Source organism: Cotesia glomerata, unplaced genomic scaffold (genome assembly GCF_020080835.1).
Source record: "Cotesia glomerata isolate CgM1 unplaced genomic scaffold, MPM_Cglom_v2.3 scaffold_25, whole genome shotgun sequence".
NCBI classification, from domain to species: domain Eukaryota; kingdom Metazoa; phylum Arthropoda; class Insecta; order Hymenoptera; family Braconidae; genus Cotesia; species Cotesia glomerata.
The window spans coordinates 96,748-110,230 of NW_025402996.1; the positions used below are offsets into that span (position 1 = coordinate 96,748).

At 30.6% G+C, this 13,483-nt stretch overlaps 3 protein-coding genes across 6 annotated transcripts in view; 2 read left to right on the forward strand and 1 right to left on the reverse strand.

The window, feature by feature from the left end:
- The first annotated feature begins 1,584 nt into the window (after nt 1–1,584).
- Nucleotides 1,585–4,236, forward strand: LOC123274178 (translocating chain-associated membrane protein 1). Its single transcript, XM_044741683.1, has 6 exons — nt 1,585–1,875; nt 2,148–2,330; nt 2,628–2,956; nt 3,443–3,552; nt 3,635–3,928; nt 4,003–4,236. The coding sequence occupies exons 1-6, from the start codon at nt 1,744–1,746 to the stop codon at nt 4,095–4,097; spliced, it is 1,143 nt and encodes a 380-aa protein (XP_044597618.1). The 5' UTR covers nt 1,585–1,743; the 3' UTR covers nt 4,098–4,236.
- A 597-nt stretch (nt 4,237–4,833) lies between these two features.
- Nucleotides 4,834–5,996, forward strand: LOC123274183 (beta-lactamase-like protein 2 homolog). The gene is made up of 3 exons (XM_044741692.1): nt 4,834–4,991; nt 5,109–5,739; nt 5,859–5,996. The coding sequence occupies exons 1-3, from the start codon at nt 4,867–4,869 to the stop codon at nt 5,988–5,990; spliced, it is 888 nt and encodes a 295-aa protein (XP_044597627.1). The 5' UTR covers nt 4,834–4,866; the 3' UTR covers nt 5,991–5,996.
- A 1,736-nt stretch (nt 5,997–7,732) lies between these two features.
- LOC123274184 (nuclear factor of activated T-cells 5-like) overlaps nt 7,733–13,483 on the reverse strand; it is a 31,941-nt gene continuing 26,190 nt past the window's right edge. For 3 of the 4 annotated variants that reach the window (XM_044741696.1, XM_044741693.1, XM_044741694.1), the window contains 5 exons: nt 12,502–12,818; nt 11,725–12,076; nt 11,139–11,657; nt 10,368–10,820; nt 7,733–10,196 (listed from right to left, as the gene is read on the reverse strand). In XM_044741696.1, the coding sequence (XP_044597631.1) occupies nt 7,891–10,196; nt 10,368–10,820; nt 11,139–11,657; nt 11,725–12,076; nt 12,502–12,818 (3,947 nt within the window). In that variant the 3' untranslated portion in view covers nt 7,733–7,890. The remainder of the gene's footprint in view (nt 10,197–10,367; nt 10,821–11,138; nt 11,658–11,724; nt 12,077–12,501; nt 12,819–13,483) is intronic. The other variant, XM_044741695.1, reaches the window with a different exon arrangement.

A 13,483-nucleotide genomic window follows, 5' to 3' on the forward strand; every position in this document is an offset into this window, starting at 1 on the left:
AAAATCTTTACAGTACTTCCGACTGCATTGAAATCAGTATTCAACGCTTTTATTCAAATCGTGTGCTATATAAGTTTTTTTCAATAAATTTGGGCAAGCAAAAACGAGGAAAATCACGAAAAATATGTTATTTTATAATTTTAAGCCGTTTTTTTGTTAACAAGTATAAAAAATTGTGAAACTCATCGTATATTATTTTAAGTTGAACTTTAACTGCGAATAACTTTTAGTTGACTTAGCAAAAAATTATTTCAGACCTTTTTTGTGGGCCGTTTAATTCCCTACAAAAATATTTATTTATTTTTACTACACAATAACTCGTTGAAATACATCGAAATTGCAAAAAAAAAAAAAAAAATTTCCCGTGTTATTTAAATGGGAAATCAAAAATCACCATGTGACACCTCTAAATATTGATATTAAGAGCTCAAACCATAATTTTTTTTTCGTCATCTTGGACGATATTTTCGTAGTAGCTATAAAAAGAAAAAAAAAATTACAAGTTTTTTTTGGCCCACCCTAATATGTATATTAATAGAAAATCCATAAAGTGCTGTCGGTTGACAAATTACTGTTCAGAATTTTATGAAGCTTGACATATATAAGATCAATTCTTTTTTGAGTATTACCCATGGAAATTTTGATTTGTTTTTTATACGAATTTATTTTATCCTCATAATAATTGATCAGCTCCTGTCAATACTGATACTAGGTGTTTACGTTTTGCATTTAAAAATTCTTTAAAATGTTCAACTTCTTCCTCCAACTCACGTTCATGCATTATCTTCTTCTCTAATCTGAAAATTATTTTTATGAATTTATTAATACACTAATGGAAAAAATTAAAGGGTAAAAAAATCGCTGAAATTTTTTGGTGATCTTTTATAATACTCAAGTTAGCCGACGTTTTTGATTTTTTTCACCTATTGAATTACAACTAGAAATATTTTTAAAAAATTGTACTTTTGGTTTTTCAAGTTTTTTTTTAAATGAAATTTTTTTTTATTTTTTTGCAATAATTTTTTTAATAAAAAAAATTTTTAAATGTCAGCTAACTCAATTTTCATGAGCTTTCTTCGGTTGTATTTCAGTAAAAAATGGTCTTTTAGGAATTAAAAGAAAATGATTGAAACTCCAATTTTTAGTTTTCAGATGTTTTAGCAAATAAGTTTTAGTTAAAGTTTTGCAATTTTCAATTTCTATCTACGGACTCAGAAAATTTTTTTCCAGTAAAGTGACCATAAGGACCAGCTAGCCTGTTTATTAAATTTCTATTCTTTTTTATTTCTTCATCTATTTCTTGCAGGTGTAAAAATTTGATTTCGTAGCAATCTCCACGTGACACTTTACGGTTTCGATAATTTTATAATTTTTTTTCATCACATGGTAAGGTAAAGAATTATATTTACAACACAATGACAGCTTTTGAACGACATTCCGGTAAAATACTGCCAACCTGGTGGGAATTTGCTTCACTACTACATGTTGTTATCTTGTTGGCGCCACGTGTAACTACTCCCAATATATATAGATGTATACTTACAGTTACCCACACATAAATACTGTACACGAATAAATTATTATGTGTCAGTTATTCAGTTCAGTTCAGTTCCACGCTTAAGTCTATGCGTGACAGCAGTTTATTTTACAAACTTTATAAATTACCCTGATTTATTGTGCCGGCTGTTACGCAAAATTTTTTATTCCTAATATTAATTATTTAACAAAAAAAAAAAAAAAAAAATGGTAACCTTAAAAGGACGTAAAACTTCTAATAAAAATCCCCCAATTTTAAGTCATGAATTTATCATTCAAAATCATGCTGACATCGTTTCATGTGTGGCTATGGTCTTCGTTATTGGTCTTATGATTCAGGTAACTTTTATGCTCTACTTACTTTTTACACATTTTTTTGGCATTACACACCTTTCACTTACCCCAAATATTTCAGTCGCTATAAAATTCTAATAAAATTATTCAAATTCTCTCCACCTTTCACCCACGAACATATCTTATCTTTTACCATATGTTACACTGGATGAACTAGATTTACCCAAATCAAATTAAGAGATAAACTAGACAATATTAATTATAATTAAATAATCAATAATTATAAATAATTATTTATATTTTAAATTTTTTTACAGATAACATCGCCATGGGCTTACATATTTATTGCACTCCAACACAATATTTCAACAACCGAAGAAGTAGATGCTCCTTGGCAGCCAGTTAAATTTACAACTGGCTGGAAAGATGCTTGTGCTGTCTTCTTTTATTTCCTTATTACAATTGTTATGCATGCTGTTGTTCAAGAATATATTTTAGATGTAAGTATTATGCTCTATCTATCATCTTATAAACAGAAAAAACAATTATTTAATCAAATGTTCGTACTCAGCAATTGTTGGAGTAAAATTGTATAAAAATGTCATGTTTCTAACATAAAAAAAGAATAGACCACATATTTCCTCTAGAGATAATAATAATATAGCATGTTTCCTCAATTATATTAAGATAAATTGATGAACATTTTTTGAAAAAAATTTATAGAATTAAAATACGTATTTTAATAGTAATAATAATAATTCTATATGATAATTTAAAAATTTAATCATTATTTACAGAAAATTTCAAAGAAATTACATCTTAGTAAAATAAAATTATCAAAGTTCAACGAATCAAGTCAATTATTGGTATTCTATGTGTTATCTGCACTCTGGGGTATCGATATCATCATGAGAGACAATTTGATACTGGGTTTCCCATCACTTTCGCAATCATATCCATTGCCAATGTCATTTTTAATGAAACTCTTCTTCATTGTGCAATTAGCATACTGGCTCCATTGTTATCCTGAATTATATTTTCAACGTATTAAACGTGAAGAAATTCTATCTCGAGTTATCCACGCTACTTTTGGGTTATTCTTCACGCTTGCTGGTTATATTTTCAAGTATGTATTTTAATTATTTATGGTAATTAATTACAAGTGGGGTCAACTTCATTTTGGACCATAATTAGGTAAAAAATTAACATTTTCAAATTTTTCTTTTGGTTCTGTTTGTTTTTTACGGCGCATTTATGATAAAAAATGTCGTGAAAGGAAAAAGTAAAGATTTCAATAGCTTTTTTGCCTTTAAAAGTTGGAAAAAATTTTGACTTTCATGTTTTTGGATAAAATTTCTATTTTATCTTCTTTGATGTTTTTGATATATTTTTTTTTTTGAAGAGTACTTAAAAAAATGAACAATTTAAAAAAAAAAATTGATCAATTTGAAAAAAAAAATTTTTTTTCAATTTTTCTTAGCGGAAAGTTAAAAAAGAAATTTAACATGGCCCAGCATGGGTTGATCCCACTTATAAATAATTACTTTATTTATTTAATTGTATTTATATAGTCTCCATATATTTGAACGGACTAAATACAATATTATTATAGCTTCCAACACATTACTCTTCTTTTACTCGTTCTTCATTACGTTGGAGACGCACTTCAACACACAGCGCGTTGGGTCCACATAGTTTACCGTAAAGAATCTAGAACACGTTGTAAGTATATTCATGAGTAATGCTATCAATTTAGAATTGATTAATTAAAAATAAATTAATATTTATTTGGTTATTATTTTAGTTACCTTTACTCTTGCCAATTACGTGTACGTGTTAACTAGAATAGCTACATTGGCTGGTGCCGGTCTCTTCTACATTTATGGATTGAGCAAAATTGATTCATCATTAGATTACACAACTGGTCATTTTAATATTCCAGCAATTCGATTCACAGCTTTTGCTCTCGTAGCTTTGTTCCAATTCTATCTGATATTCGAATTTTTGAAACGCCAGAGACAGAGAGTTTCCGAAACTAAGACAGCTGCTGTACAACCAAAATCCAAACCAAAACTACAAAAACTGAAGAAAAAAGAAGGTACATTATAAATTTATAAAATCAAATGTTAGATAAAATTAAAACGGTATGTGACAAAAAATTTTTTTTCACAGGTAAAAAACCAGCTTCTGAAGATGATGAGCTACCAGAAGTAGACCAAGAAACGAAGAAAAATTTAAGATCTCGATCGACGACAAAAACTAAATAATAAATTTATTTCTAAAATAATGTTATTAATCAAGGCTGATTATCAAGTGGCTTCCGGTTTTTGTCATTTAACACTCTTAAATTAAAAAACAAGATCATTACATACATTATTTTATAAATTTTCATTATTATTTTATCAATTAATATATTTATTATTAACAAAAATACAAACGCTCATGTTATTTATTATTACTTTTTTTTTTTACAGATATTTTTACTAAATTATATATTACAAAATTAGATTTTCCATTATACACTTAATATAAAACGAATAAAAAATTTATCTACTATTGTGTATATGTAAATTTATAAAAATAACAAATAATACTTCAATTTTTATCCAAGAATTAGACAAATTTAATGTTAAATTAATTATCATTATTACCATTATTAATAGTTGAACTGGTGTTGTAATATTTAAATAAAATTTAATTATTTTTTTAAATAGCTTCTGCTCTACTTAATATTTTATTAATTTAATTTTTTGGGATTAAACGTCATTTCTGTTATTTAATTTTTAATGCAAATAAAAATTATTAGTTGGTAAAAATTTTAAATCATTACAAATAATCCAATTCTCTAAAAAAATTTTATAAGTAATAATTATTAAAAAAATATCAAAATATTACTAAAGGAGATTTTATTGGCAAGCTCCTTATATATATCTTCGTATCGTTTGTTATATATACGGTAATCATGATGAATACAAGGTCATATTACTAATATGCAATAAATAATATTATCACGTGTGTTATATTCAGTCTGAAAACATGTCTCTGACTGCATTACCACTTGTATCTAAATTTCCAAGTCATGTAATAAGGATTTTAGGATGTAATCCTGGAGTGATGACTCTTCAAGGTACCAACACATACTTACTTGGCACTGGACAAAGGTAATTTAAAAAAAATAAAAATAAAAATCAATTCTACGAAAATTTATTAAATTATCAAACGAGTAGGTTATATATTGATTAATATTGTTATTAATAAATAAATAAATTAATATTTAGACGTATTTTAATTGATTCTGGCGATGAAGAAACAGCTCCAGAATACACCAAGCTCTTGAAAAACGTTTTAGAAGAAGAAAAAGCCACGGTAGAGCATCTAGTAATAACTCACTGGCATCATGACCATATTGGTGGAGTAAAAGCTGTCAAAGAGTTGGTAAAATCAATTTCAAATTCATTTCCAACTGTTTGGAAACTTCCAAGAAGCTTAGAAGATATTGCTGATGAATCTGATTATCATTGTGATGGTTGTCAAGCGCTGGCTGATGATCAACTGCTAGAAGTTGACGGTGCTAAATTGCAAGTGAAACACACTCCAGGACATACTACTGATCATGCTTGTCTAGTTCTTCAGCAAAACAATTCTCTGTTCAGCGGAGATTGTATTCTTGGGGAAACTACCGCTGTTTTTGAAGACCTGAGTGACTACATTAAATCATTGAACAAAATTTTAAATTTAAATCCTAAAATTATCTATCCGGGACACGGACCTGTTGTAAATAATCCGATACCAAAAATTAAATATTACATTGAACATCGTAATAAGCGCGAGTTGCAAATTATTGAATTTTTGAATCATAATAGGGACCGATGGTTATCAAACATGGATATTGTTGCCAATTTATACAAGGTAATTGTAAAAAAATTCATACTTATCATTTTAATATGAATGAATATGTTTTATTCTGTAAGTAAAAAAATTTTTTCTCTTGGTCAATTTAATTTTTTAAAAATAATTTTCTTCTTTAGGATACACCAAAAAATTTATGGCCTGCTGCAGGAGTTAACGTTGCTCATCATCTACAGAAGTTATTAAAAGAAAACAAAGTTAGATTGAAAAATAACAAATGGCAGCTAGTGACGATTGAAAATAAATTATAAGTAATAAAGTAACAATGATTTTTCTAAAATCAACCTCTATGGAAAAAATTTAACTATTTTTCTAATTGAAGATAATTTTTTTTTAATAAATGAATTTGTAGTTAATTTTTAATCAGATTATTTGGACTCGGGTGTAAAATACTAAATGATTTTTTTAATTTCCTCAAGAAGTTAACAAAATTAAAACAATTGTTGTGAATTTTTTTTTAATTTAATACAAGTTACGATGATGATACATGCTTTTTGATCTATACTTATCAGAATAATTTTCTATATTTTATTTCTATGCGCAAGATATGACTGTAATTGTAAATATATTACGAATTACACAAAACAAAATATATTGATGTATGTATATATATATATATATATATATATATATATATATATATATATATATATATATATATACTAGTATACCACTAACAGTTCATTTACTTTCTAAAATGGATTGTTTAAAAATTATTACAGATTAGCGTGATCTAAAATTTTATAATTTGCATAACAGATAAAAAATTTTATACATATTGTTTTTATTTTTTATAAAGATAAATCGATAGACAGTAAATATAAAATCTGATAGTTAACAAATAATGCATTAATTTTTTTCTACTTATATTTCATTATTTTTTTATTAATAAAAATTCTTCTATTCAAATAACAATATCAATAGTTCACTTGTATACTTTTTTCTTTTTATAAACAAATTTAAAATTTCTCTTACGTTTGTAAAATTCAATTATCAATATAAATATATGTTTTTCTTTTGTATAAATTTATGTTTGATTATTATATTCTCACTAAGCTCATTACAATTCTGAAAGTGCTTCTCTCTTTGGGTAAATTAAAAATATACATTATGAATATATGTATGTTTTTTTTCTTTAATTTTAATTTTCGTTTTATATATTTATAATTATCTACTAATTGTTTTTTATGAAGACAATAGTCTCTCACTGTTTTTATTTATTTTAGCTTTTTCTAGGCGTTAAAAAATAAATGTCAACAAACAAAAATCACATTCAATAATTATCAGAATTATCCAACAATAAACTTATTATAAATTAAAATTAAAAATAATAATAATAAACAAAATATATGATAAAACGCTTCTTAATTAATCAATAAAGAATTTAATATAATTTTATAAATATTTTTGTTAAATATGATTCATCGTTATGAAATCAAGTCAATAAATTCTTAATAAAAAATAATTTAACCAAATGATGAATAATTAATTAAGGTACGTAGTGTAAAATTAGCTACACTCAATTCCATATCGGCTTCATAATAAAATAAAGTTTTCGTGATTATTTATAAATTTTGATAAATATTAATATTTAAGAATCACGTAATATCGTTAAATTTTATCCTAAGTGTATAATGATACCGATAATATAATCATTAATATTAAATAGTCGATCAAATATCTCCAAAACAAAAAGGAAGCCAAATAGATATTAAAAATAGATACTAGTCGGTGTAAAAGGCACCTGGATGCGCTGGCACTGAAGAATATAAATTAACATTTTCAATAACTCGCACAAAAGAAGTAAAAATTTTAAACTAATTTCAATATTAAAAAAAAAAAAAAAACTACTTTGTCGCGCTCTCGTATGCGCCCGTCTTATTTAATTTTAGTAGTTGTTAATACATAAATATATATATTAAACGGGCATATTTACAATCATCAACAATAATTTTAATATAATTTTCTCGTTATCGAACCAAAATTCATTCTATTCGAATAGACGAGAAATAACATAGTTACACAAATAACTTTAAGTTGTTAGAATCTAAATTCATTGATAATAAAATTATTTAGCGTTACTTTAACGAATATATATATTTTGAAAAAAAAAAAAAAATCAAAGCTTTATTTATGATTTAAAAAAAATTACTACATAAGAAAAGCTCCCTGATCAAAGCAGCTTGGATTTATATAGCTGAGGAGATCGTGCTCTGACATAGAAGTTAATTCTTGCGGAAGCATGCCACCCGCATCTTCGGCTTTTCTGACAACAGACACTTGGCCATTTGAGTTGTTGACAGCATTGGACATCCCATTAGTGTTATTAGAACGATTTTGCGCAACAGGAAGTGAATTTGCCGATGATTTACGTGAGACTTGTTCAGCAACTGTTCCAGCATTGGACGGTGACTTGGGAAGTATACCTTCCATCGCAGTATTCATAAGCTGAGCACTCTGAGTTGCAACACTGTTGAGGATATTTTTAGTAGCAATAATCGCGTGAGCTGTCGTAGTAGAAATAGGCCGATTGTTTATAATATCTTGGGTTGCATTTGTAATAACATTTGTGATGGCTTGCTCAGCGGCATTTGTAAGTCTCTGTTGGCTCGGTTCTTGGGCGGCTCCGCTCGCCAAAGCAGAGCTAGCTTCAGCGACAAACCCTGCTGGTTGATTAAGCATTGACCCGATGTCCTGTTGAACAGCTTGCTGCATCGCTTGCGCAGCTTGAGCCTGCTGAACAGCTTGTTGGACGGCTTGAACTTGCTGAACAACTTCGTGAGTGGCTTGCTGTACTGCTTGTTGTACGACTTCCTGGGTCGCTTGTTGTACCGCTTGTTGAACTTCTGGAACCGCTTGGACTTGACGTACAGCTTCTACTTGCTGGACTGCTTGCTGGACCACCTGGGCATGCTGAACAACTTGCTGCATTACTTGCTGCTGCGCTTGTTGAACAGTCTGTGCAGCTTGCTGTTGTACTTGGGCGACAACTTGCTCTACTTGCTGCTGAGCATGAGCTACCACTTGTTCAACTTGTTGAACTTGCTGCTGCATTTCGACATCCTGCTGAGTGAGTCCTTGAATCTGAGGAATAGGCTCACTGGCGCCTTGAAGTTGATTATGAACAGAAACATTAACTGTTGAGTTTGAGATTCCTGAGTCAGTTACAATGGGTTCTTGGATAGATGGAAGTAGAGCGGCATTTATAGTTGTCATTAAAGATTCTTCGGGTAGAGGTTCTGAGATAACTGTACCAGTGGATCCATTGGTCGCACCAGTAGCTGGAACCACCGGAGAAGGCATCAGTGCTTCAAGAAGCATAGTTTTTACTGGAATCGGTGGACTAGTTCGTGTTGTCGATTGAGAAGTACTCAGTGCATCTACTTCAGGCACATGACTTAGTAATCCTGGACTTGTCGTTACTGTCTGCAGAGGCGCTACCATACGATCCATTTGATGAGACTCAACGGCTGAATTAACGAGAGCGTCTAATTTAGCAGTTGCTGCATTTGGCGCTAGAATATCTGTAGACGAAGACTGATCTTGAGGACGAGGATCAACCAGAACGGAATGTTGCTGCATTGTATCCACAAAGTTAGAATCTTCTTGATCAGATTCTTTTACCGTAGGTGCTGTTGACTCAATGTGATTGAAATATTTCTCAATTGACTGACTGCTTTGATTTGGCAAAGGCTGAGCTGCTGGAGTAGTTGTGAAATTACTTAGAGTTTCGTATTCATGATGCTTCATTCGTAAATCAACACCAACTCCTACACCTGATAGAGTACCACTGCCTGTATTTTCATTTTGTAATATTGGACTTGTGTCTTTACTAATATGATGGGTATTGAGGACTTTGACTCCAGATTGTTCATGAATACCAGTAAATGGATTCTGATGTTGGGTTATAAGTGTCAGTGGATGTTGATTACGCATCAAATCGACAACCCCTAAAAGACTTACAGTTTCTTGAGAAGGAGTTACATGTGATGGAACTGATCTAAGTAGTCCAGTTGATGTTGAATCTCGTGAATTTTCCGACACAAATTGATGTATTGGGCTAGTACTTGCTGTACTGTTTGAATTTGGTGTTGGCATACTTTGAAGACTATTATCACTTAACATACTATTTCCACTATTTTCATCAATTACTTCAGACTTGAGAGAATCCGGAATAATGAGCTGATGATTTGAGGAGGAACGTCGATTTAAAAGAGAACTCGCCACAAGATTTGGTGGCGGCATCATAACATCTGCCGATGAATTCTGACAATTTCCGGTTTGTTGAGTCGCCCACATCATCACTGGTGTTACTTGTGCTGATGATGACACTGGAGGCGGACTTGGGTCATTTTTCAGTGAATCTGACGGTGGTTGAGGTGAATGTTGTTGAGATGTGGACTGAGGGAGATTTGCCAGGAAATTCGGTGATACTGCACTTGACTGCGATATTAGTGCTGTAAATTATAATAAATATTTTAATTTAGTATTTATTACTTATATACTATTGTAATAAACTGAAAATTTAATGATAATTATTTTCATTGATAATTCATAAATTATAATGATAATAATTTTCACAGTAATTTTAAAATAAAATGTATTAATTATAAAGAAATTAAAATTACAGTTATTATTGACAGCTGCAATAGGTATCGTCGGTGACGTAGACAAGGGTTCATTTCGTGACGTAACGAGCGGCGGTGAGGACGATTCAACTTTACCAACAGAAGGCTCTGGTGGAGATGAAGCCGCGGTATATAAAAAGGTATGTGGTTCACTGGTTTTACCCGAGGAAACGGCATAAAGTTTAACAGTTACAGTTTCCGTAGGCCTGAGATCTTGTCTAGCATAAGGCGGTACAACACACACGAGGTGTGTTTGCTGAAGGAATTCCTTGTCCGGAATAACAGAGCACTCCCAATGTTGCTCCATATTACTGAGATCTTCATCGTCAAGCTGAAAGAGTATTCGTGTGTCTTTCAACAGATTCTTACCTAGAATAAAAAGTTCAAGTCCACCTGTACATGGACAAGATGTTAAAGATTTTTTACATATTTCCGGTATACCCGGTGGTTGAGCTGAAAATAAAAATAAATGTAAATAAATATATTATTAATTAAAAGCTTGCGAAATTAAAAATCGACGTTCTAATTAGCAAATTGTCTAACTCCATTTTAGAAAATCATCCATTTGTACGAAAAAACAATTAGTTCGAAATTTATTATCACTTTAAAAAACCATTTAATATCCAAAAGAGGTATAATATTTTTGATTGGATCATTCAAATACTTTATCATTGGACTATTGCTACATCAAAATGTTAAAAAATCATCTTCTAAAAAATAAGGAGTTAGACCAATTGCTAATTAGACCATCGAACTGCTGATTTAACTTACTGCAAACGATTGGTTGCGAACAAACTTGTAGATTTTCGGTTGTTCCATCTGGCAAAGTGATACTTGTACGGAATACCATTCGACACCTTGTGGACTTCTTTTTGCTACGCCCTTGAAGCATACCCGCAGCTTGAGGAAATCGATGCTCAACATCGACGTTACGTTCCTTCAATATACCAACGCAATCACAAGTAACAAGCATGTCTTTGGACGGGTCCATATCGACCTCAATGACAATTGTCCCGTCAACCTTACGCTCGATACAGGGTGTGGAATTTTTTCCGCTCACCCGGCATGCTTGATAAAACATATGTGGCGCTACACGCCCGAGATCCGTTCCGATAAAAACTTGCAAAAGTGCTGGTTTATCGTACCCAACCAAACGGACTATTGGAAATCCATTCCCGGTCCGATCCTTCACGGCACCGCGTGATCCTTCTGTCTGGTATCGAGCACGGTGTTGTTGCTCCGGCTGACAGATTATTTGTAACTGGACCTTCCCATCTCTCGATATATTGCCTGCATAATTTTAACACAAATTAATATTTTTTAATTTCATAAAAATAAAACAATAACAATTACTCACTGAGTTGAGACGTAAGAGTAATTGGTCCTTGATGAACAGGTGGCAGACGTTTACCATAGCCACCCAGTGTTGAACGTGATCGTGTTACACCAACAACTCGATTAACAGAATTATTAGCGTTCCTTGGCTGTGCAACTCCATTAGCCGTGCTGCTAGACGTCGTTGAGGTTGTGGTATTTCTTGTTGAAATTTTACTATCATCAGAAACAGTGACACGAGGAGCAGCACCGGAAACACCAGTAGTGTTTCTTGATACTTTGGGGAAAGTAAAATTGGCATCTTCTGATTCAAGCTTGATGTCCATTTTACGTCGCTTGGTATCTTCCTCCCCAGCAGCACCGTTGTTCCAAGTCTGTATTTAAAATTTAAAGAATTGAGTCGAGAGTAATTGTAGAGCAATTTAATAAATCAAACAATTATTGAGCTAAGTAAAAAAAGTACTGAACAATGGACAGCGGAGTTCAACCTTTCATATCTCCTTTGAACTTTTATTCTTATTTAAAATTTTTTTTTGTCTATCATTTCTGATTAACTCAATGTTTATTATATTAATAATAATTATTATTATTAGTAATCATAATCATAATAATAACAATAATTTTTAAATTAAAAATAAAATGGCAACAGCAGTACAGGAACGAATGCGACAATATAAAACGAATCTCTGCCTCCTGACTGTAAAGTTAAATAAATAATATTGTATTCTCTGTTGATAAATTATAATTATCTCTATGGATTGACAAGTGAGATAAATAATAATTGATAGACAGGGATTACCGAGGAGTTGCCGAGATGCTGCTGCCTCTCCTCGAAGCCGAGGCCAGAGTCATTCGAACTGTCGCAAACTTCCTGTGTTGTTAAGTTTGCTGCCACGAGTTCATCTGAATTTCTGACCGTGACACTGCTCAGTGATGCTAGAGGAATCCGAGCTGGTGATCTTCTCTGCGGTTGTTGCTGCTGTTGTGTCTGAGGCAGTTGCTGTTGCGCTGATGGTTGATTAAAACGTCTTGATGATTGACGCAAAGTATTGCTCGCTAAGCTTCTCGTGCTCAACGACGTCACCGCAGAGGTACCGCTTTCGCTAACAGTATTACCTGTCAAGAAAATAATCTCATCAGTATATGTTATAATTATTTTTTTTTTATTAATCATTAATGATTAATGGTTTTATTTTTATTTCTTAAATTATTTAGCTTTTTACTGTTACTACCTAGTCTATACTCAGACTTATTTATTTCAGAAGTAATTATTTTCTATTTTTAAATTTTTATAGTCTAACTACTACGTGATGTTAAATTAAATATTTTTATATGTGTATATATATATATATATATATCAGTGTTTGGTAACGGGTGTACCTGAGCATTGTTGTGGAAGGTACACAGACATAAAGAAGAATGACAAATAAGTCCATGATAATGTTTAACTGACTTGAATGATCAAAGTTCAGCCGACTGAAAAATCTAAATTCTCAGCATTTATACAAAAATTTTTTTTTTTATTTATATGTTTATGGAGTAGTTTTATTTACTGTATACATTTGCTATTATTTTAAAAATTTTATTTTTATTTTCAATCCAAGTTTTTATGCTTTAAATATAAAAGTAAAAAAATAAAGATTATATTGAGTTGAATTATTAATTATTTATTTATTTATACTGATACCAATCGGCAATAAAGATTTACAGAAATTATAAAAAGTATCAGAGAAAAATTCGAGTGATTAATTAATTAAAATTATTTATTTAATGGTAAGTGA

Coding starts and splice junctions, on each gene's coding strand:
- LOC123274178 (XM_044741683.1), top strand. CDS start 1,744: ATGGTAACCTTAAAAGGACGTAAAACTTCTAATAAAAATCCCCCAATT. Junction 1,876..2,147: donor TTATTGGTCTTATGATTCAG/GTAACTTTTATG, acceptor ATTTTTTTACAG/ATAACATCGCCATGGGCTTA. Junction 3,929..4,002: donor AAAACTGAAGAAAAAAGAAG/GTACATTATAAA, acceptor TTTTTTTCACAG/GTAAAAAACCAGCTTCTGAA.
- LOC123274183 (XM_044741692.1), top strand. CDS start 4,867: ATGTCTCTGACTGCATTACCACTTGTATCTAAATTTCCAAGTCATGTA. Junction 4,992..5,108: donor TTACTTGGCACTGGACAAAG/GTAATTTAAAAA, acceptor ATTAATATTTAG/ACGTATTTTAATTGATTCTG. Junction 5,740..5,858: donor TTGTTGCCAATTTATACAAG/GTAATTGTAAAA, acceptor TTTCTTCTTTAG/GATACACCAAAAAATTTATG.